The following is a 24164-nucleotide window of genomic DNA, read 5'->3' as shown; positions in this document are numbered from 1 at the left end:
TTTAAAAGATAAACATTCTGTTTCAATTTTCCTTACCTGTGTTTAGCCCGCACATATAGATATAGGTATGTTGATCAGTAATGAATGATGCTATGCAAAAATCTGTATAAACTTGTTCTGTTACACTCACACAGACACACACATACCTTATTGTGACATTGTTCTTGCAGTGTGTCACATGTCCTAGTTACATGACCTGTTAGTACAGATTCCTTCATGTGTAAATACTCGTAAACAGCCCAATGACTTCCTCCGGTATTTATCACAGATTGGTGAGCCTTCATAAACAAACTCATTCACATCAAAATACAAGAAATTCATATGTAAGCTTAGGTCTGTCTTTCATAAACATTTATTTGCAGTAATGATGTCTGTGTTTTAGTAAAGCAGCATATGATATGCCATGTTGAGTATGTTACAGAAAATCGACACACAAAAACAAACAGTACGCCCACCAATAAACAAATACGAAGACCACTGATTACGAAGACCACTGATGAAGTGCTTGTCTGATTCATGAACTATTATTGTCATTTTTGCAACTTCCTTGGAACAAGTTCCACAAAGAATGTAAAAACATACCACACATGATTCCACTCAAATACTCACAAACTCACATTTACATAGACATCTTTGTCAGTTACACCAGTTAAAAGAAAGGACCCAAGTAGTGACTAAGCCGGAGCTCTTCCCCACGGTAAGTCCAACTGATTTATTCCTCACACATAGGCTTTGGTACTGGGAGAAGAACTGGCTTTGCCGTACTTCACATTGTATTCATTCTCATCTCTGGGGGGACAGGAGCTGCACAGGAGCGCTCCACCCAGGAGAAGAAGACCCGCGGTCCCCCAGCCGATGTAGAGAGAGGCCCCCAGCTCCCTCTTCTGACCACTGGAAACTAAGGGGTTGTAGAAGTCACGGATGATGGTATTGGCTGTCCAACACACGGGAACCAAAACCAGTAGCCCTGCGATGAGAAAGAGAATGCCACTGCTAATGGCCACCTTGGCTTTGCTTGTCTCGTTTTCCACAAAGTTGGTGCACTTCCCTCCTGCGATGCCCAGCAGGCTCCCAAACACGCCAGCTATGATGGCCCGATGGTCAGTGCCCTGGCAGCCTGCAGGTCCTTAGGCAAGGCAAGGAGGGAGTCGTAGATCTTGCATTGCATCTGGCCAGTACTCTGGGCGATACAGTTCATCCACAAGCCTTCCCAGACCACCTGTGAGGTGACGATGTTGGCTCCGATGAAAGCAGTGACCTTCCAAGTGGGGAGAGCACAGATGATTATGCTTCCCAGGAAGCCAATGACGGCCAATGAAAGGCCCAGAATCTGTTTCCCTGCCGACACCATGTTAAGGATCTACAGATGTTTTCGCTGGTGACTTGTTGTATCGTCCTCCTGGTCAAAAGGTGATGCCTCACTCCTGCATACAGTATACACAGTCCTTGGTTTCATAGTGTGAGTTGTTAAAATATGGGCAAGGGTTTTTTCCATCGCTCTCTGTCTGTAAAACTGGTTTCTTATGTTAACTAACCTTGCAACATTACTGACAAGATTTCCCCCTTACTCATACACAGTCAGGTAAAAACACACACAAATACAAACACACCATTTGTTAGTCAATGAAGACTAGGAAGTTTCAGTTTAATCAGAAACATATTAATCAAACACTGTACTTCAAACTATTGCATAGTGTCTTATGATTTTACTTATGACAAGATCATAAGTTATTGGCTACATTATTATACAGTAAAACTTCTGCTATACATTGTCATATCTTCAAAAATCAATTTTTTTACATTAACTGTATACATATGTACTGGATCAGTTTGTCATCAAAATCATCTCATGTATCAATACAAATAGCTAACTCACATGATAGTTTATGCAGGTTTATTTATTAAAAATAAATATTGTCCTGTGAGGAGGCCCACGTTATGTGGAGGGCTGAGCCCATCTCCCTCCTGAGGATGCTACAAAGAAGTCACAGTAAATAAATACAGCATGCTTAGATTACACATATTACAGTGGGTTACTCTGGCATTATTTCGATAAAGAGAAAGTCAATTGATCAAATATGTACGAGTATTATACATTTCATTAAAATCTTATCCCAGTTCTTTGTAAATCTTTCACAGCCCCCATGACATGCCGTTTAATCAAGCGAATTGTTTACTTTGATGGCCTGTCCAGTAGTTTGGATTACACCCTCTGGCTCATGGAGCCACACATGGACAGAGGGCTGAGTGTGCAAAGCAGACAACCATAGGCATCTGCTAATCCAGTGTTCATCTAAAATCCCCATGGTCCTTCAGCGATTCCCTCCGTCTTAGCAGGGAAATGAGCTGCACAGCATCCCCCCTCCGATGATGAGCAGAGCTCCAGACACCCATCCAACGTAGATGGAGGCCCCCAGCTCCCCTTTGCGCCCATCGGTGACCAGGGGGTTGTAGAACCCAGTGATTATGGAATGGGCCGACCAGCAGACAGGAATTTCACAGAGGACCCCAGCTGCTATGAACACCACACCTGCCGCAATGCCAATCTTGGACTTCCGTGGCGAGTCATAACTCAGGAAGTTGGTGCAGTTGGCCCCGACTACAGTCAGACCTATTGCAACCACGCCGACAGCAATGGAGACACAGATGAGAGCTCTGGCAGCCTGTAAGTCCTGGGGCAAGGCTAGCAGGGAGTCGTAGACCTTGCATTGCATGTGGCCTGTACTCTGCAGGACACAGTTCATCCATAAACCTTCCCAAAACACCTGGGCTGTGATAATGTTGGCTCCAATAAAGGCAGTCACTTTCCACATGGGCAGGGCACAGATGAGGATGGTGCCCAGGAAACCAATGAAGGCCAAGATGAAGGAAAGAATCTGTCTACCCATTCTTTTTAAAGACAAGTTTGAGAGTCAAGTATTTTACTACAAAACGACATGATCCACAAAAACACTGATCCCACTTACCGAAATCACAGCGTTATTTCCAAAAAGGGAAATTCTAAAAGTCCGTGGGAGCATTACGCGAACTGTTCCGTTTTCTTCCTTTTCCACACTGCAGGTATTGAAGGACTGGGAGACTTGACTGTTCAGCGACTCAGGTTTCCTGCTTGTCCTGATTCTTTTTGCACAGCGTTGGGGCGTGTTCCACAAATTAATGTTCAATGCAATCCCCCCAAAGAAAACAATTCTACCCTATTCCAATATTTCTGGGCATTGAAACGAGCGGCAACAATGACGCAACCATGTGCACGCAAATCTACACGCACCGCATTATCAGGGGTAGTAAAACGACAGCACGCTGTATTATAGAAAAGTAACACATTTATTGAAGCAATACCATTAAATAAAATACATTCAGATTAAAACATTTTAAAATCCATGGTTTACTTTGGGTTGAACGAGTAGTGAGAAATCTCACTGATTAACCCTTCACTGCAGAATCGTTGAGTTCCATCTTATCAAACGTAGGCGCCTCCGCTGGCTGCAGATCGCGGTGCTGAATATTTGGCGGTGTATCGTCCCTCCTCGTTCTTAGGACACTGGCAGCAGAGCAGGGCGCCACCGATTAGCAGGAGACCAGCTGAACCCCAGCCGATGAACAGTGATGCCCCCAGCTCTCTCCTCTGGGCGTCAAGCATCATGGGGTTGTAAAAGTCCCTGATGACGGTGTTGGCGGACCAGGACACAGGGATTAAGACCAGTACCCCTGCGACGATGAAGACGACTCCTGCAGCAATGGCAACTTTTGCTTTTGCATCCTCATCTTCAATGCAGTTGGTGCACTTCCCACCAGCCATGGCGAGGAAGATCCCCATGAAGGCCACCAGAATGGAGATAACGACCAAAGCTCTGGCTGCCTGCAGGTCCTGGGGCAAGGCCAGCATGGAGTCGTAGACCTTACACTGCATCTGGCCTGTACTCTGCTGCACGCAGTTCATCCACAGACCCTCCCAGAAGATCTGTGCGGTCACAATGTTGTTCCCAACGAAGGCCGTCACTTTCCACAAGGGTAGCGCGCAGATGACTACGTCTCCGATCCAACCGATAATTGCCAGGGCGATGCCCAAGAGTTGGAACCCAGCGTTGGCCATAATGGTGGATGACTGAAAACTTGAATACCCAAAATAAAAGCAACACCCGACTGTGGTAAGCAACAGGGAAGCACAATGATTCCGAATGGGAAAGTGTTATATATATGGCCTACCCACGTGTTCGGGATTAATTAGTTATATTGAGAACATCTGTGAGGACCCTAATTAGAGATAAGGAAACACAAAGCTGGGTGCAGTTACACGCTTTTTTACAACGTATTTTGGCTACAAAATAGTAGGCCTACTACCTGTAATAGGCTCTCAGATCATAAATAGAACTTATAATGGTCCCACACTTTCCAACAATTGACAAGCTAATTGTAGGTTTAGGACACAATTAGCTTATCAGGACAATGCATTTGTGGAGATCCAATTAAGATTTTGAGTCGAATTTGTGTGAAATCCTATGGTTGTAGGAGGTTTAAGTGAAAAACAACCAACAACAATTCTCCCCTATTACAATATTTCTGGCCATTGAAACGAGCAGCTACAATGATGCAACCATGTGAATGCAAATCTTCCGCATCGCATTATCAGGGGTAGTTTAGTTCAAGTTCAAGATCAAGTTCAAGTCTTTTATTGTCAGATGCACAGAACAACAGTCAGACTGGGCACTGAAATTCTTAGGACAAGACAACTCAAAGCAACCTGGCATAACATAAGTACTCAGAACATAAATTACACCTATGATAAGCAAAGTATAATAAACCTCCTAAATAAACAATACAGTATACTAAACCTCTAATACACAACCTATACCAACCTTAGATCTATACTAACCTAAAGACAAGTGGGGTAACAATTAGTGCAATATTGCTGATAGTGCAACCAGTAGCTGTGACAGTGTGTAAAGTGGCTAGTGAGAAAGTGGCAAGTGTATCAGTGTCCATTCAGAAGCATGATGGTGCTTGGAAAGAAACTATTCTCCAGTCTACGTGTGCGAGAATGAATGCTTCGGTATCGCCTGCCAGAAGGCAAGGGGTAAAAAGACTGAAGGATGGGTGGTGACAGTCTCTTAACCCTTGTGCTGCCTTCGGGTCACATGACCCAAAGGTTCATAACGAACCATCGTTGTGTTTACCCAATTTTACCCAATACAAAAACAAATAAAAATAATTTTCTTTTAACCTTTGCAATGTGGGGGGTCTGAGACAACCCCACGGTTAAATGAAAATGCTTCACTTTGTTTTTGTATGTGGTAAAGTTGTCGCAATACGACGGTGGGTCACAATGACTGATGGGTCAGAATGACCCGAAGATAACACAAGGGTTAAAATCCTGCCAGCTTTCCTGAGGCATCGTGTGTGGTAGGTGTCCTGTAGGGCTGGGAGCTTCCTGCCGATGATCTCAGCAGACCTAACCACACTGCATTGGCCCTTGCGGTCCCGGTCTGTGCAGCTCCCATACCACACTGATGCAACCAGTCAGTATGCTCTCTATAGTGCATCTGTAGAAGTTTGTGAGGATGACTGAGTCCATGCAAAACGTCAGTCTCCGGAAGAGGCGTTTCCAGGCCGCTTTGACCACCTCGAGGAATCTGAAGCAGCTGACCTTTTCCACTTCGGATCAGTTAATGTGTAGAGGTGCATGCTCATCCTCCTGCCCCTCCTAGAGTCCACAATCTCCCTAATCTTGCTGACATTGAGGTAATTGCCTGAGACCATGTCAGGGTATCAACCTCTTCTATGTAGGCTGACTCGTCACTGTCAGATGAGGCCCACAATGGTTTTATCAGCAAACTTAACAAGGAGGTTGGAACCGTGCTTTGCCGCACAGTCATGTTTGAACAAGGAGAACAGGAGAGGGCTGAGCACACAGCCCTGGGGGGTGCCTGTGTTGGTGATCAGTGTGGATGAGGTGCGGTCACCCTTCGCACCACCTGTGGCCTCCCCGTCAGGAAGTTGAAGATCCACTTCACAGGGAGGTGCCAAGTCCCAGGTCCACAAGCTTGGAGGGGATGATGGCATTGAATGCTGTAGTCAATGAACAGCATTACATACATATTCCCTTTGTTTAAAATAAATCAAGACAACGCTGCATTATAGAAAAGTAACACATTTATTGAAGCAATACCATTAAATAAAATACATTCAGATTAAAACATTTTAAAATCCATGTTTTACTTTGGGTTGAACGAGTTGTGAGAAATCTCACTGATTAACCCTTCACTGCAGAATCGTTGAGTTCCATCTTATCAAACGTAGGCGCCTCCGTTGGCTGCAGATCGCGGTGCTGAATATTTGGCGGTGTATCGTCCCTCCTCGTTCTTAGGACACTGGCAGCAGAGCAGGGCGCCACCGATTAGCAGGAGACCAGCTGAACCCCAGCCGATGAACAGTGATGCCCCCAGCTCTCTCCTCTGGGCGTCAAGCATCATGGGGTTGTAAAAGTCCCTGATGACGGTGTTGGCGGACCAGGACACAGGGATTAAGACCAGTACCCCTGCGACGATGAAGACGACTCCTGCAGCAATGGCAACTTTTGCTTTTGCATCCTCATCTTCAATGCAGTTGGTGCACTTCCCACCAGCCATGGCGAGGAAGATCCCCATGAAGGCCACCAGAATGGAGATAACGACCAAAGCTCTGGCTGCCTGCAGGTCCTGGGGCAAGGCCAGCATGGAGTCGTAGATCTTACACTGCATCTGGCCTGTACTCTGCTGCACGCAGTTCATCCACAGACCCTCCCAGAAGATCTGTGCGGTCACAATGTTGTTCCCAACGAAGGCCGTCACTTTCCACATGGGTAGTGCGCAGATGACGATGTCTCCAATCCAACCGATAATTGCCAGGGCGATGCCCAAGAGTTGGAAACCAGCGTTGGCCATAATGGTGGATGACTGAAAACTTGAATACCCAAAATAAAAGCAACACCCGACTGTGGTAAGCAACAGGGAAGCACAATGATTCCGAATGGGAAAGTGTTATATATATGGCCTACCCACGTGTTCGGGAGTAATTAGTTATATTGAGAACACCTGTTCTCAATAATAAGTTAATTATAGATGAGGAAACACAAAGCTAGGTGCAGTTACATGCTTTTTACTTATTGGCTCCAAAATAGTAGGCCTACTTAATAGGTTATCTCAGATCATTAATAAGGCTTAATGAATGGACATTTTTAAACACAATTGAACTAATAATGGTCCCACATTTTCCAACAATCAACATGCTAATTGCAGTTTCAGAACACAATTAGCGTAGCCCTGTTTGTGGAGATCCAATCAAGATTTTAAGTCAAATTTGTCGAACAGAACATCTTTTATGTGTTCCATATTAGCCACATAAGCAAGTTCTAAACAAAAAAAAAGAGTGAAAACAACATTTCGAAATCCCAATTGATAAAGTAGTAACTGTTGCAACAAGGCTACATCTTTATCTGGACATGAGCCTTGCACATTCCAGTGCTTCTTCGTTGGATTTCGCCATAGATCACAGCTGTTGGTGTGAAATCCGGGGGTTGTGGGAGGTTTACGGGGAGCTTGATGGATGTGATCTCCTAGTAACGAAGTCAAAAAGCACTCATGAAGGGGGCTTACAGGGGGTTGCGTTTATAAAGCTATCCAGCGCAAGGGGCCTTATTCTGCGCGCTCTTGAAGGCTGAAATCAAAAGACCGGGGCAGCAGTAGACAGCGATGGCATCTTTAGGGCTGCAGATTCTGGGAGTTGGGCTTGCAGTTCTCGGCTGGATTGGAAACATCCTCATTTGCATCCTGCCCATGTGGAAAGTATCGGCGTTCATCGGCAACAATATAGTGGTGGCGCAGACCATCTGGGAAGGACTGTGGATGACGTGCGTAGTGCAGAGCACTGGTCAGATGCAGTGTAAAGTCTATGACTCTCTCCTAGCTTTGCCTCCGGACCTACAAGCTGCCCGGGCCATGGTGGTCATTGCTATTCTGGTCTCTCTGTTCGGCGTGCTACTGTCGGTGGTCGGGGGTAAATGTACCACCTGCATTGGGGATCAAGTCGCCAAGGCCCGGGTCGTTATCTCCGCGGGTGTTTTCTTCATCGTGAGTGGGTCATTGTGTCTAGTCACGGTGTGCCTGCCTGCCAATTCTATCATAAAGGACTTCTACAACCCCATGATCCCAGACGTGCAGAGGAGAGAGCTTGGTGCGTCCCTGTACATAGGATGGGGTGCATCCGGGATGCTGCTTATCGGGGGCGCGCTTCTGTGCTGTCAGTGCCCATCGAAGGGGGACCGCTATGGAGCAAAGTACACCGCACCGAAGTCCACTGCGTCAGGGAAAGAATTTGTGTGATTTTCTTTACTTTGAATTGAGAAATCATGTTTTAAATGTGTTGGATCCCATGTGAATGTTATGCGAAATGTTTTATTCCGTTTTCGAGTAAACTAGACTAGCCCTAACATTTTCTGAACAATACTGATCTAGTTCTGTTTTTCTTTTCTCTGGAATCTTAGTTTTGTACAGTAGCACTTAAAACAACTTAAGCACTTATAAGCGCTCGTGTTAGCTATCGTTTATTTTTATACTAAATAAAAGCCTTTGATCAGCCTTTTTATAAGAACATTGTTTTCTATGTGTTCCTTATACAGTGAAAATACCGTATGGACAGAGTTGTCAATCTCAAAACAAATAAGTCACATAATATTTTATAGATGTTTTTACATAAAGGCAAGCACGAAAATGTATGGTGACAACAAAAGTTGTGATGGCAAGCCAGTCACCTGACCATACATTACATTTGCATAATGAACAGATGCACACTCAGGAGACAAAATGCGTTTCTCAGCAACATGTTTCCATGCGACGGAGTGTGTTGTCTCAGAATGTGACATCTGTTTTATTCAAGGCAGAGACTTTAAATTATAGTTTGGTCACTTGGCTTAACTGGGCCAAGAGCCCAACGGTTAAGAGAACTTCTTCTGAAGAAATCCTAGAGCAACTTTCTTTTGTCAACTGAATAACAGAAACACAACTTCAGCCCAAATAGTGTGCAGAATAAAACATTTACAATAACAAAAGCCTAGACATGTTAACCTTTATTTATTGAAATTACAAACAAACAACAGATTTGTGCAGAAAATACATGTATTGGTCAACATCTGCAATATACCAGGAACTTGAAAAGGATGCATACACACGATTTAGTTAGGCCTATCATGATTATTTTTCACAGTAAATTTGAGAAAACCTAATTGTTGTAATGGTATATTTCATAACACATCATATTTTTCATACAATGCATTTCATGGGTTGGAAAAGTTGGAACAGTCAAATCATTAACTGCAAATGTACAACATTCCCCACTACTAATCAATGAGTTGCACATCAAATACTATTGTGCAGTCTAAGAAGAACCTTATGAGCAGTGCAGTTAGTACATGCACCTCTCCACACATTACATTGAACATGCCAGGATTTGGAATCCATAGAGACTCACTCAAACGTAGTTCATGGGAAAGGAGGCTGCTCTAACCGGGGCAAATTTGGCTCCTCCGTACATTTGGTTTTCCTTAGGGGGGCAGTTCTGGCAGAGCAGCCCCCCTCCCAGCAGCAGGAGTCCTGCGGACCCCCACCCTATATAGAGCGCTGCCCCCAGCTCTCTCCTCTGAGCCTCTATCAACAGAGGGTTGTAGAAGTCTCGAATGACCGCGTGGGCAGACCATGACACTGGGATGATGATGAGGAAAGCCCCGATGATGAAGATGACCCCAGAGACAATGCAGGCTTTGGCTTTGGCGTTCTCGTCCTCTATACAATTGGTGCACTTCCCTCCGGCGATGGCCATCAAGACTCCAAACACTCCAACCATCACTGAGATGATGACCATGGCTCTGGCTGCCTGCAGGTCCTGAGGCAAGGCCAACATGGAGTCGTATATCTTACACTGCATCTGGCCTGTGCTCTGGACCACACAGGTCATCCACAGACCTTCCCAGATCACCTGGGCGGTGACTATGTTGGCTCCTACGAAGGCAGTGACTCTCCACATGGGCAGGGCGCAGGTGATGATGGTGCCCAGCCAGCCGACCAAGGCTAGAAGCACACCCATGATCTGAAGGCCCTGGGAAGCCATGCTGATCCTTGCTGTTGCTGCTCAGAGACAAGTAAAGTATTTAGGGCACCTGCTCGTTTCTCCACCGCACAGACAATTATGAACAATCGTGTTTGTGGACCGAGTAGACTTCAGCCAAGACAACCTCTGAAGTTTTCTCAGTCTCTCACACAGACAACAGATGGAGGCTGTCGTTTGTTCCTTTTCCGTCAGACTGGACTGATAGAGGTTATTCCTCCTGGGTTGGGATCCTGAGGGTTTGTGGCTGAGATATCTTGTTATAGAGCTGCAGACTTTCGAGGGTGGGGTTTCTGTGCTCCTAAACAAAGAGGGGAAAGCTGACATAGGATATGCCTTGTTTTCTCTCTCGGGTTATTGTTCGCTGTGGCATAAACTGAGGGATCATCAACATCGTTCTCCTCTGCTCAGTGTCTGTTAGAAACACCCGCACACACAGCACAAGTGCAAAAACAGAGCACACACATACAATGGTTCTTCAAAGGCATCAAAAACATACATCTCATTAGCCTGATTGTCTATGGAACTCTATGTTAGGTTAATACAGTTACAAGCGTCAGCTGTACCATGTTTGTGCTGCAGGGGGCAAAATAGACAACTAAGGAGATAACCTCATTTGAGCACCTTCACCTGAACACCTGTTCAGGGGCAGGCCTGCTTTTGCTCCTACCTCTTCAGTTCAAATAATGGCGACACCCCTGGGGCTAAGTGCCGTTGCGAAGTGAATCAGTAAATGTCAGTGAATTTGTGTAGTTTTGAATTTTAGCATTAGTAGGCCTACCCTACCTGTTTAGAGACAAATAACAAGTTCCCCACAGTGAAAAGAAAAGCAACATAAACAGAAAACCTTCATTAGTTGCATTCTTGCATGGTTGCTTATTCCAATCCTTTTATATTTGTTTAAAAAAACGGTTGAGATTGACAGTTGACACTGAGCGTAATTTCAGTAGTGTTGATTGCACTAGTATACTCATGTTCTTTATAAGTGGCCTATAAATCGTCATCTATGACGGTGAATCCGGCGCATCCCGATTGTCCAACCAACATAAGGCTTCTTAACAATGGACATCTGTACGGGACAGTAACTTTGTATTCATTTATTTAGTTTGCGTCTTGTGCAATGTTTTGTTGAATGTTTGTAGTTCACACTGTGCGAACACAGACGGTATCTGCCACAGCCAAATGATAGGTGTCTGTGACATTTCAATCCCACAATAAACAAATGTCTAATTGAAGGCATTTTACATTTCTTACATTACATTTCTACATAACAGCAACTGAATTCGTTTCTAGTCTGCAAAATGGTGCAATTCAAAACACCTCTATTGATAATCGTTTTGCACCCAAACCGGTTTTTAAGCCAAGCAACAAGCCGTTGCTCCATCGCACTGCCACACCTAGACCTGATCTGGAAGAAAAGAAAATTGATCCTTCTCAAGTTCTCATGCACTTGTGGCAAACAGGGCCTTGGTTTCTTATAAAATCCTATTACACGACAGTATCTGGTCATGTTGAAACAGTTGGAGATTCGATTCTCTTACTAAACAATCTCAAAGAATTGATATTCATATACACTTTCAAACTGAATCACAAACGCATTCACATATAAAAATAAAAAGTATTTATTAATAGTTGTGTGTTGTAAAAAGAAAACAATCCTCATAAGGTAAGATTACACAATTAGGATAAACAGTGAAAAGTACAAAACACAGAAACATTTATTTACATACACACCTTACAACATGTCAAAAATAATTATATACCAGTACATAACTGAAGACAAAACATTCAGTTCTTTTTTTTTAGGCGTGGCTCATGTAACTTTTACTCAACCCACAAACTCAGAGTTTTTCATTGCAAAGCTCCCCTAAAAAATACATCCCCCTATCAAGCAGTGTTGGATTTGACTGCCCCAATACACAGTTCTGCCTGATCTCAGCTGTACACAAAGACAGACCTCAGTAGTCTTTGTCCATTCACACATAGTCCTTTCCAGATGCAGGTGCCGAGCTCTCAGACCTGGGTCCTGACCTGGGAGCCGCCTTATATCTGGCGTTGTAGGACATCTTATCCTCTTTGGGAGGGCAGTTGCAGCACAGCAGGCCACCTCCGATGAGCATGAGAGCGGCGGCCCCCCACCCAATGTAGAGCGCGGCCCCGAGCTCTCTCTTCTGGGAGCTGACCAGGAGCGGGTTGTAGAAGTCCTGGATGACGGTGTTGGCTGTCCAGCAGACGGGGATCAGACAGAGCACTCCGGCCACAATGAACGTCACCCCGGAGGCTACACCCACTTTAGCCTTGGACGCCTCGTCCTCAACGCAGTTGGTGCACTTCCCTCCGGCCACGGACAGCAGGATGCCCATGATGCCCACCACGATGGAGAGGATGGTCAAGGCTCTTGCCGCCTGGAGGTCAGAGCTGAGGGCCAGCATGGAGTCGTAGATTTTGCACTGCATCTGGCCTGTGCTCTGCACCACACAGTTCATCCAGATGCCCTCCCAGATGGTCTGCGAGGTGACGATGTTGCTGCCGATGAAGGCTGACACACGCCACATGGGCATGGCGCACACTATTATGGCTCCAATCCAGCCTATGAGCCCCAGGGCTGTACCCAGCATCTGCATCCCAGCGGACACCATCTTGGATTAGTTGTTGTTTCTTTGTTTTGGTTCAAATCAAGTCCAGTCGGTCTGTGTCCTTTATCTTCTCTCTCTCTCTCTTGTGATATAGGCCTGGCAGTTCTTTGTCTCCCTCACTGTGAGCTGAAGAAAATTAGTACTTTTGTGGATGTGTTTGCTTCTCTTGTCTGTCTACAAATGGGGGAGGACTAATAGCAGAGCAGGTACTTATGGCCTCTTCTGATAAGGGCAGGGCTTGTAGGAAAAACACCTCACCACCACCAACCTGCTAGTCAGGTATCACCCCTCCCTGCCTCTGCCTCCTTCTCGCTCACCCTCCCCCACCTGTCACCCTCAGTCATATTATTCATTAACAGGACAGGCATTTTCATGTATTTTTTAGCTTTTGTAACACATCGAATGAGTATGTTCTCCTTTCAGATAAACAATGTTTATAAAATGTAATTTATAACAGTAACATTACTCTCCTCTTCAATCTACTTCTCCCTGCCCCTCCCCCATCTGGTTTGTCTCAGTTGGTGGGTGGGGGTTGAGGGGTTGGGGGTTAGACTAGCAGAAACTGTCTTCCAAATTCCAGTGACTCAGACGACTACCATATCATGCCATATATGGTCACGTCCTTTGTGATGTCATATGTCACACTTTTGTCACAGTGATGCACAGTTTCCCTATACTCATTAGGGACTGTATTAGAATAATGGTTACACATGCTTGTGGAGTATTATCAATCAAAACCCAGCAACGTTTTAGTTGAAAACCTAGATATTATTGTGACAGGACGGATAAAATGTAGTATGTAATCCACAGTTTTATGCAAAGAGACTGGATAACAAAATATTTTAGCCAATGTCCGTGTTTAACTAAAGGTCGATGTTGAGAGCAATCATGGCCACCTTTAAAATGGAGCTGATGGAAGAGAGGAAGTACCTATTTTATTGATCCTTATCTGGTCTTTTAAAAGAACAATGACCATTGTTAGTTTGTTCATTGGTCATTGGCATCTTTATTTAGCTAATGAAGATAGGAGTTGCTTCAGTCCTTGCCCATCTGTTCTATCAGAAATGTATCAGTAACTTACTAAAGAGAAGATTATGTTATACCCAGGAATACTAAGTGAAAGTAAAAACAAATATATTTGTCATGGAAACTTTTGTTATATTAGGAACTTATATTTTGAGCTGCAAAACACATCTCAGTTTCTTCTGCTTTGATCTGACAACTGTTATGTAATTGTTTTGCCTTTGTGGCCCATTACAGTACACCAACTGTTTTCTGTATGTCATAATAACATAAAAAATGAGAAAAAAAAGATTTCTTTTTCATAAGCACAAAGTCAACCGAGGCCTTAGCTTTGTGAAAGGTGTTATTGGATGTGTCACATCCTCTAAACCAAGCAGTTGTACTCCTGTAGTTTCTGTGGCCAGTGGTGAGGTGACTGACTCACAATATCTTCATCCAGCTGGTAGTTGTGGGCCAAGTAATAGAGGCAATCAACAAGATGTTGATGAGGTAAAGGGCACTACCCTGCCAAAAGAACATCCCGAAATTATCCTCCCCATGAACCTTATCCTCTTGAAGCAGTGAAACATAGTAACGGTTGTTCCAGAAACGCCCATTCACTGGACATTGTGAGCTCACTGCTGGTAAAAATTCAGATTGGCAGACATTTTAACATTTTAAGTTGTTACAGAGCACTGAAACCTTTCTATCTATGGTTGAAACAACGTTGGCTCTAAACTAGCTGAGAGCAAAGTATAACATGTTTCATCAGAACATTAAATAAGATTATTAGAGTATTAGATTTCAACAATTGCTTGACAATTTGACAATTACTTTTCTCGCATTATTCCATGGAACCTATGTTCCAAGGAAGCTCTAAATCGTTTTAACAAAGATCTAATCGGGGAGGACTGTTCCCACAGAGACTTGGTTCCTACTTTGGTTGTAGGTTAGACACATGCACCTGCCGAACCAGTCAAACCTGTTCCTCAGTGGGTGTCTCCACACTATTGAAGCAGTAGTCACACCTCACTACAGGTGGTAGTATGTGGGATTCTTGAATTTAACCGTTATTTCATTATCATGATTTAAACAATCCATCCCAACGAGATCTGTGGTAGTCTGACGAGTCAAAGAGGAGGAGACGGGCTTCTGAATACTTGTTCTATCCAACTATTGGCTCACTGACAGCCACAAAAGACTCACAGAGTACAAATAAAATTCGTTCACTTTAAGAAGAGAGAGAGAGAGAAAAATACTGGTTAGCTTGAGAGTGAATGCATCCTCTGTGCGTGTTCTGAAGGACAGTTGTAGTCAGATTGTGAGAACAGAACAGAACAGACAGGGTTTGTTGACCAGAGAGGTAAACAGGCAACGACCCCTTGCTGGGTCAGACAGTGGGAGTTCTGGTCCCTCGGACAGTCTTAGCTACTCACTTCTAAAGTTAACCTTTCAAGTCTAAATCTGACAAAACAGAAGGACTCTGAAGTATCTGCAGTTCTCTCATGTATCCAAAGGGAGGCAGTATCTTACTGATTAGTCAGTTTGTTTTAAAATGTTTGTGTAGGCCAACGTGAGAACATTATATTGTGAGTGCTCTGTTTCTCTCAGTTTCGATCTTAGATGTATGGTGTGTGCGTGTATGTGCAGGTGTTTGTGTGTGTTTGTAATACTTAGGTATTGAGATCCATTGGTTTCAGACTATGCTAAAAGAAGGAAATGTGAATATTTGTCCTGAAATGAACCCCAGTCAAGTAATCTTGCTTGACTGCTCATAACCATGAATGGTTTGAGCATATAGCTTCACGAACTAAAGGAAGCAAAGGATTTTTGAGTTTTATCAGTTATCAAAAAGTCTTAGCACAAATGTGTGAACTGCTGGAGGAACATGCACGTCACATCCAGTTAGCCATGGCAACAAAAAAGTTACACAGCTTGCACAAAGGCAGCATTTGTAGAGGCCCCAAGGCTAGGTCCACATGAGGGATGGGGGGATTTTCAAGGCTTTGCCAAGTCCAGTCAGTGGGTGAGACTTTGAGGCACTTTTATGTGTCCATAAATCTTATAGGAACATAAAATACAAGTCCTCCATTTCAACGGATATCTCATAGTTCATGGGGCACCTAGAATGGATCTGCCAACCAGTGATCTGACCTACTAAAGATAGCTACAGGAACAGGCTAGCTGCTCAAAGATAACATGTATGAAATAACAAAGTTTGTTGAAAATATATAGCAAGCATGCATAGTTTGTTGGCAAGCCAAAGTTGAAAATCCATAGTTCATGAAGGAAAATGATTCCCTTAAACCCAATTTATTTTTACTCTCTTGTAAAGTTCATTTGGTGACTCTAAATTTAGGTTAGTGCTGCACCCATTATGCCATACTTTTTATGTGTGTTCTTTCTTGAAAGGACAATGGCTGCACTCTGAACTTACAGGTGTGGGGAGGTATACAAGCAAACAGATGGAATGTGAAAGAACGCCGATGATCTATCTGCTAACTGAAACTTGTTAATCAACCGCCAGTGTGTGCCAGCTCAGTCTGTTTCCTGAAACCTCATAAAGGACTTTGCAAACACAAGGGTTGAAATTGTCCCTGGTCAATCAATAGAGAGATACAATATTGATACTGAGAAGGTGCAGCACTTTTCCTGTGGCTATCTTCTCTTACTGAGTCAAGCAGTAAAAAAACAACCTTTGTCATATTTTCAGATGTGAAATATATTATATATATATATTATTTTGAAGGGGGTTAAAAACCCCCATCTTATTTTATTGGGCAAACAATTAAGGGTAATTGATAATATTCTATTAGGCTTAACTGATTGAAACCTAATCAAACCACATTTTGTATCTGAGATGATAAATTATTAATGACATATTATGTTTACATGATTAAATCGTTTATTTGCTTTTACCATTGCTGTGTTAAAATGTGATAACGTGCATGTGCAAATAAGATAAGAAGTGCATTGGATTTGAATTATGATAGCGCAGGTTTTTCAACCTTCACTGGACATGGAAGACTTCAGTTTTTTTAAATCCCAAAACAACTATTTTGATAGCCAGTTGGTCAGCATTTTGGGTCGTCATAAATCAATTTGGTTTGTATTTGGGTGGGTATTTACTGTACAATTTGTGCTTGTCTCTGGACAAGCAGTGCTTAGGGCCTGTTCCAGACAAAAACGTTATGTTCTCTCTGCTCTAGGTATTAGGCCAACAGAGTTGCCATAATAATAATTATGCCAACAGTAATAACTCGTTGGATAGTTGGCTGTTCCAATTTTGACCTGCCTAAACATCGGTATAAATGTAACACTCAGTCACTCCTCCCACTACCCCTCACCTCACCACTCCTCCACACCCCACCCGTCCATTCCTCAACACCCACCCCTCCACCTCTTCACCCCTCTCCACTCCACCCCCCACTTCTTCAAACACTAATCTCGACCTTGATAAAAACAACTACACAAAGTCACCCTTGAATTAGATACATGAGAACTGAACAAAGTACATACTTTTGAGAAGAGAGATTCCACTTATGTTTAAATAGGTTATGTACAAAATACAATAGAAACTGATTAAGGTGAGGACTTGGATTGGTTTGATTTCAACCAGTCCATGTGTTACCACAGGCACTAGCACACAGAATGTGACCGGCCTACACTCGAACCATTGGTGTCTCCTCAGAGTACATGTGAAACTAACCTTGAACTGAACATTTCATCTCTGCAATCTCCGGTTTACACAAACACCCATGTACACACTAATTCATTCTATCTGTGAGCACCATCCCCCCACCGCTGCTCCTCACATGGTTACCAATCAACCACACAACAAGCTCTGCCTTGGACACTCATTACCCTGCAACACCAATAAAAAGGAGGGAGCCTGCGCTGCTATGAACATAACACTAAACCATAAAACCTTTTTCGTATGAGAGATTCACACACATTTCTCTGTCTCAGTATCGCTGTCTTAAACACACATACACTTACACGCACACACACACACACTGGCAACAAATGAGGACGATGCCCAGGACACACCTGATTGGCCTGCTGCAGCGTCTGATGTCATCCCTTGTAGGTGGGCATGACGACTTTGCAATAGAAGGCATATAGATAAGAGTGAAAAGGCTATCTTCAAGTGAGCACGAACACACAGGGAGCCCGAGAACACTGTCAATCGAAGTGTTACACTGTACAAGAACAGAAGGGAAAGAGAAAGATCTGAGGAGGGGCGTGCGAGCAAGCAACTGACAGAGGAGAACAGGTTCGAGTGAGAAGCAAGGACGCTTATCCGGAGTGGGAAGCCGAGAAAAAAAGAGGACAGGAAGGGGATCATCGAGGAGACCAGAGAACAACAAGGAAGAGGTGCCGTTGACCCAGAGGCCGAAAGAAGAGAAGCAGGCCATCCTGAGAGCCGTGTGTGAGAGTGTGCCATGGCGTCGTTCGCTCTGGAGCTGGTCGGTGTCCTTCTGTCGGTGCTGGGCTGGGTGCTGAGCGTGGTCAGCTGCGCTCTGCCAATGTGGAGGGTTTCCGCTTTCATAGGGGCCAATATTGTCACCGCTCAGGTCTACTGGGAGGGTCTGTGGATGAGTTGCGTGGTCCAGAGTACGGGCCAGATGCAGTGTAAGATCTACGACTCCATGCTGGCCTTGCCCCAGGACCTGCAGGCAGCCAGAGCTCTCTCGGTGGTCTCCATCATTGTGGGGTTGTTGGCTCTCTTGGTTGCCATGGTGGCGGCCAAGTGCACCAATTGTATTGAGGAGGAAGGTGTGAAAGCCAGGGTGATGGTGGCCTCCGGCGTTGCCTTCATCCTGGCCGCTCTGTCTCAACTGGTCCCCGTCTCCTGGTCTGCCCACACCATCATCATCGAGTTCTACAGCCCCATCATTCACTCGTCTCAGAAAATGGAGATCGGCGCCGCATTGTATTTGGGGTGGGCAGCAGCCGCATTGCTATTGGTCGGGGGGTCCATCCTCTGTTGCAGTTGTCCTCCCCAGGAGGATAAACCCACCAGATACACCATACCCCCCCAGAGTCGGATGGCATATTCCGGAGTTGCCAGGTCAGTGGCCCCCAGCTCATACAACAGGAGAGATTATGTGTGAGAAGGGTCTCCCGTGGGACAGGATGGGGAGATGCAGAAGGGCCAAGCAGAGATCACAGTGCGCTTTTGGGCTGAACTAAGAATAGAAAGGCAGGTTTCTACCTCCAATGACCAGAGGAATAGGAAGACTCTTTATTTTTAGGACAGGATGCTAACCAAAAACTCTGAATCATGTTTACTCTCATTCAGTCTGTTTAACTGCCCTTTTAAATGAGAAACATATTTTCTACTCTCATGCGTTGTGAAATATTTTTGGTGCCATATAAACATGAATTAATGAGCAGCCCTGTGTGATACTAATGCAATACTTTTAATAGAAATTTAGTTGATCAATTGGATGTATCTTAAACTGAAGCCATTTATGGTTCTGTATATATGGTGCATCATTTAGTTTATTTAGTGCATCATCCTTATGCAGCTACTTGACACACTCCGACACAATTCACTTTGTAGAAAAAGACAGCGTATTATTGTGTTTTCACAGTGTTTTCAATGTGTTTTTTTTTTACAATGGACAACACTAATTCAGCATATATATATGCTTTGATGCATTTTGGTGCATCATTGTAAGGTCAGACTGTAGGTGAAGCACACCAAGAATATGAGGGGCAAAGTGCATCTGACCAGGACTGTTTGGTTTGGCAGTATCGTTTGTTTTAGATAACAAATCAGTTTTACTACCAGGTGTTGCAAACTTTTTATTTCAAAGTTTGAACTGTATTGACATTGTTTTGATGACGTTTTCTTTTCACTTTATTGTCATTGTATAATACTGCATATACCTGATTTTGAGTTTTAGATGATGTATGCAACTTAAAATAATTTACCATTGATGGATTAAAATAGTGTCTGATCCATGTTTATAATAAACATTTAGTAAAATACACGTGTAATTGTTGTGTAATTAATTCATGTTGTATTCCCCAAAAAAGTACATTCTGCTTACACTTGATTGTTTTACAGTATGTGTATTGAAAAATACTATCTTATGAAATGTTACTTTCTAGATGACATGGAGGACAGAAATACCCTTCAAAGTGACACTGAGAGAAAAGGGCTTGGAAAGAAAACACATTAAGTGAACCTCGTTTAGCACACAGTAGCCTAGTAGCTATCAACATCAGAGGCTGGGAAAATCAGCTGAATTACATCAGAATTATGAAAAACGGTTTGCCCATTGGATACTGTTGTAGTTAATTAGTGGAATTGTTTTCTTCTGTTTTCATGACTTGTTTTTAGGGTTAGGGTTCCTGAGGAACTCAAACAGATGAAGTAAAAAAAAAAAAAGAAGCAGAACAGCTGAACAGAATGGAAGGAAAACACAGGTTTTGATGCATCAATTCTACACATTTGCATACAGAGCTGCACAGTTTCAGTGGTGGGTAGATTTCCAGTTGGTATTACGTAGGAAAAGTTGTTATTCGTATTGAGTAGAAAGTGCTGAAGGGCTCATTTGAGATGAGTCCAGCTGGTCTGAGCAGCCCGATGACAGATTGGCTGGTGTGGATGCTGATAGCATTTTCCTCATTTGAAATTTCAAGCAGCTCCTCTGTGGTTGAGCAGGTGCACAGTCTCTGTATGGTCTTCATCTCAGGAGGAAAGGGTTTCAAAGATGTCAAAGATATTAATGTGTCCCTGTTAGGAAACTCTCTGAAAACCCTTTGGAGTACAATTGTATTAGTATCATTACTGATAAAGCAGTACCCTTAAATGTGGGTCTAAACAGCACTTGAAAAAAAAACAATATTTTAATTAGTTAAGTTACAGTTTTAAGGGCCATCTCACAGTTATTATGGATATTCATAACCTAAGGGGCTTGTGGGATGCGACCGAAACCGAGCTGATTGAATAGTCTGTGTGCTAAAGGAGTCAGAGCGACATGTGAGCTCTGGTCATATTTGCACTGGGAGCAGTTATTCAGGTTTTCCTTCACCAATCCCTTGTTAAAGTTCCTGATTACCAGGAAGCATAGGTCCAAACAAACTTCATTATGACCACAAGAGAATGGGTCTCAGTCTAAGGCTCATGGATGTGTCCATGCCACTACTATCTAACAGTTTGTGTGTGTGTGTGTGTGTGTGTGATAGGTTGTCACAGACCCAACTATGTAGAAAGGGCTACAAACTGTTGACCATATCACAGTGGCCTGCTCTTCAAGCTTCTGTTTGTCTCTTGTTTTCTTGCTAGGGGCATGCAAGAAGGAGGGGGCATGGGGGCTCTCTGGTTTACAGCCTCTGGGGTGATTGTTTCTAAGACAACAAAGCCTCTCCATGTCCACAATTGTTTGCGGGGGTTAGGAGTGCGCTAAGGTACCTGTACATCAGGTTACATCAAGGCTGCAGTTCCTATACTAAACATACCAGTGTCCAGGTGTAGACCCTTGCCTGCTAAGCCGAGTCTCTCTCGGTTCCTGGTTGAAATCATCATAGCGTCATGTCATCAGTGAAACTCAAACTCCCTCCTCCTCTCCTCCCCTTTCATCCCATCCCCCTACTTCGCTTAACCCTGTAAGCCACCGTGGGCAGGTGTTGTTTTGTGAAGATCCACAAGATACCTGTTCTGACATCATCACCTGGGAACTCCTCCCTCGCCTCCCACGGCAATAAAGGATCTTTGTTTCCGTGGCAGCATCACCAAGCAACACCACTCCCTACTTATACATCAGGAAGAAGGAAACAATACTAGACCTCAGGGTGAAAAGAGCTGGTACAAAATCCTATCTAAATTCACATTTCAGTTTATTAAGAGCTGGTGAAGGGAACACAACCATCCACACAGGATGTCGATGGGCTTGGAGATTGTGGGCATCGCCCTGGGAGTCATAGGATTCATCATTGCCATCGTGGTCTGTGCCCTGCCTATGTGGAGGGTCACAGCCTTCATTGGATCCAACATCATCACCGCCCAAGTGATCTGGGAAGGTCTGTGGATGAACTGTGTGACCCAGAGTACAGGCCAGATGCAGTGTAAGATCTACGACTCCATGCTGGCCTTGCCCCAGGACCTGCAGGCAGCCAGAGCCATGATTGTCGTCTCCATCATCCTCGGGGTTCTTGGGGTCCTCATCTCCATAGTCGGGGCCAAGTGTACCAACTGCATCGAAGACGAGGCCTCCAAAGCTAAAGTGATGATCATCTCTGGGATTTTCTTCATTCTGGCTGGTATCCTGGTCCTCATTCCTGTTTCCTGGTCAGCCAGCTCTGTCATCCGTGACTTCTACAACCCCCTCCTGATCGAAGCCCAGAGAAGGGAGCTGGGGGCGTCTCTCTACATCGGCTGGGGGGCCGCCGCCCTGCTCCTGATCGGGGGGGCCCTGCTGTGCACCTCCTGCCCTCCCAGTGAGAAGAGGTACAAGCCCCCACGGATGGGCTACTCTGCCCCCCGCACCGTGAGCGGGGGGGCAATGGGATACGACAGAAAGGACTACGTCTGAAGGAAAGGCAGCTTCACCCCCACCAGCCTGATGTTGGGATGGAGAGAAGATGCGGAGAAGATGGAAACGAAGGCATTTCTATACTGCACATGCATTTGCTGTCTGAGAAGACATACAGGGCTGAAAGGTCCTGACTAGACTCCGATATGAAGGGATGAGTATTGGGTTGATTGCTTGGCTTTTCCTTGGGAGTGCATGCATGTTCATTGTCAATGTTGTAGGGCCAAATGCTGTACATTTGTGTTAGTAGAAGCTGTTAATGCAAAGGCTACTTGTATAATCCATTGTACTGTAATTCATCTCTTCTGTGAAACACAGAGAAGGAAAAAGAAAAAAACTTTTGTTGCTTTAGTTAAGCCTTCAACCTTTAGTTTTATGTACATATGAGAAGAAATTATTGCAACCCTAAAGTTGTATTAAGTCATGAAATATGTTTGAGCTTCTTTTGTGTCGTTAGTAGCTTTTGGCAGAATGGTATGATGTTTCACAAATGTTTTCAGTTAAAACTCTGTTTTTCTGATAATGGCAAGGAAGCACTAGTTTTTTTGTTTTTTTTACATGGATTTGGTTATGTGATTGTGTGTGTGTACGTGTAAGTGTGTGTGTACCTGCACCCGTTTGTGTACTTTGCATGTATTTGGTTGTATGTATTTGGTTATGATAGATTCTGCAGAGACAGAAACTGAAGATGATAAGCCTCAGGTCGTGACATTGTAGATGCCTCTTCCTCTTTGCAGTTTCACTCTTCTACTTAGGAACTGGCTGCAGTGTGTGTTGTGTGAAGCACTGAATGTGTTTTTATGGTGATGGTATTATTTTACTTTCTGTTGTTTTTTTCTTTAAAAAGCAAATGTGCTTTACTGTATGTGAAGCATATTTTCCTGTTTTTTTTGTAATATATTTTCCTGTAAATTGTGTTGGGCTTTTGTGCACCATAAGTTGTGAATAGATGACTACTGCCATTGTATAGTGGTGTTGCTACAGTAATTTGAGAAATTGAGGGGGTAGTCCAGACCTCTCGCAAACAATGGAACCAAAGGAATTGTTTGGTAATGAGGAGTGGTAGTTACAATAGTACCTCACAGGTGCATTTGAATATGTATGGTTGTGTTTGTATGATGTGCGTGTCTTTGTAGGATGTGTGTATCTGTGTGTGGGTTTGTGTGCGTGTGTGTGTGTAAGGGTGTCTTTTTATGGTATGTGTATGTGGGCATATGTGTGTCCTTGAATTTTATGTTACACATTTACACTTTTAATGTACAAAAGCAAAATTAACACATTTTACTATTTATTGGATTACTACCATTTCAATTCCTCTCTTTTTCAATACATTTGTTATGGTTTGGTATACAATAGTTCACAATTCAGTTGTCTTTATTTTAAGCCAGATCACAATAAAGATTTAAAGGTTAATGCTTTTTTGTTAGTGTGAAGTGTTTTCTGATTATGTGGAGTGTTCGGATGGGTGTGGGTTGTTCTGAGAGAGCATGCATATTTAGATATGACTTAGATTTGCAGTCAAGACAACAAAAACTAGTAACACTCAAAACAAACACTACAGCACAGAAGCTTGAATTGGAAGGAATATAAGAATGCACATGACTGACAATCAATTATCTTGGGATCGAGTCATAAACTGTCGTCTACACCAAAGATGAGTTTGAACTTGTCTGGGGAACCTGTAGAACAGGTAGATACAGTAAAATTACTAGGCACAATAATAGATAGTCAGCTGTCGTGGGCAGAACATATTGATACCATAGTAAAGAAGATGGGTTGTGGTCTCTCTATGGAGGAGGAGGAGATGTCTTTCTTAGGTCCCTATACACATTGTGGGACAGGT

General features: G+C 43.8%; 4 protein-coding genes and 1 pseudogene across 4 annotated transcripts; 2 read left to right on the top strand and 3 right to left on the bottom strand.

Annotated features, from left to right (window-relative positions):
- Positions 1 to 334: 334 nt before the first annotated feature.
- LOC134039229 (claudin-4-like) lies at positions 335 to 3233 on the bottom strand (annotated as a pseudogene).
- A 72-nt stretch (positions 3234 to 3305) lies between these two features.
- On the bottom strand, positions 3306 to 7008 carry LOC134039228 (claudin-like protein ZF-A89). The gene is made up of 2 exons (XM_062484942.1): positions 6430 to 7008; positions 3306 to 4112 (listed from the first exon to the last, which is right to left on the bottom strand). Exons 1-2 carry the CDS (start codon positions 6918 to 6920, stop codon positions 3461 to 3463), a joined length of 1143 nt encoding a protein of 380 aa, XP_062340926.1. The 5' UTR covers positions 6921 to 7008; the 3' UTR covers positions 3306 to 3460.
- A 389-nt stretch (positions 7009 to 7397) lies between these two features.
- Positions 7398 to 8616, top strand: cldn29 (claudin 29). The gene has a single exon (XM_062484939.1). It carries the CDS (start codon positions 7728 to 7730, stop codon positions 8355 to 8357), a length of 630 nt encoding a protein of 209 aa, XP_062340923.1. The 5' UTR covers positions 7398 to 7727; the 3' UTR covers positions 8358 to 8616.
- Positions 8617 to 9486: 870 nt separating this feature from the next.
- On the bottom strand, positions 9487 to 12975 carry LOC134039227 (claudin-4-like). Its single transcript, XM_062484941.1, has 2 exons — positions 12274 to 12975; positions 9487 to 10144 (listed from the first exon to the last, which is right to left on the bottom strand). The coding sequence occupies exons 1-2, from the start codon at positions 12771 to 12773 to the stop codon at positions 9502 to 9504; spliced, it is 1143 nt and encodes a 380-aa protein (XP_062340925.1). The 5' UTR covers positions 12774 to 12975; the 3' UTR covers positions 9487 to 9501.
- Positions 12976 to 17763: 4788 nt separating this feature from the next.
- LOC134039231 (claudin-3-like) lies at positions 17764 to 23734 on the top strand. The gene is made up of 2 exons (XM_062484944.1): positions 17764 to 18708; positions 21667 to 23734. Exons 1-2 carry the CDS (start codon positions 18218 to 18220, stop codon positions 22319 to 22321), a joined length of 1146 nt encoding a protein of 381 aa, XP_062340928.1. The 5' UTR covers positions 17764 to 18217; the 3' UTR covers positions 22322 to 23734.
- The last annotated feature ends 430 nt before the right edge of the window (positions 23735 to 24164 follow it).

The sequence above is a fragment of the Osmerus eperlanus genome, chromosome 19 (genome assembly GCF_963692335.1).
Source record: "Osmerus eperlanus chromosome 19, fOsmEpe2.1, whole genome shotgun sequence".
In the NCBI taxonomy this organism is placed as follows: Eukaryota; Metazoa; Chordata; class Actinopteri; order Osmeriformes; family Osmeridae; genus Osmerus; species Osmerus eperlanus.
Note: the sequence above shows the minus strand (reverse complement) of the source record. Positions and strands in the feature narration are given on the sequence as shown.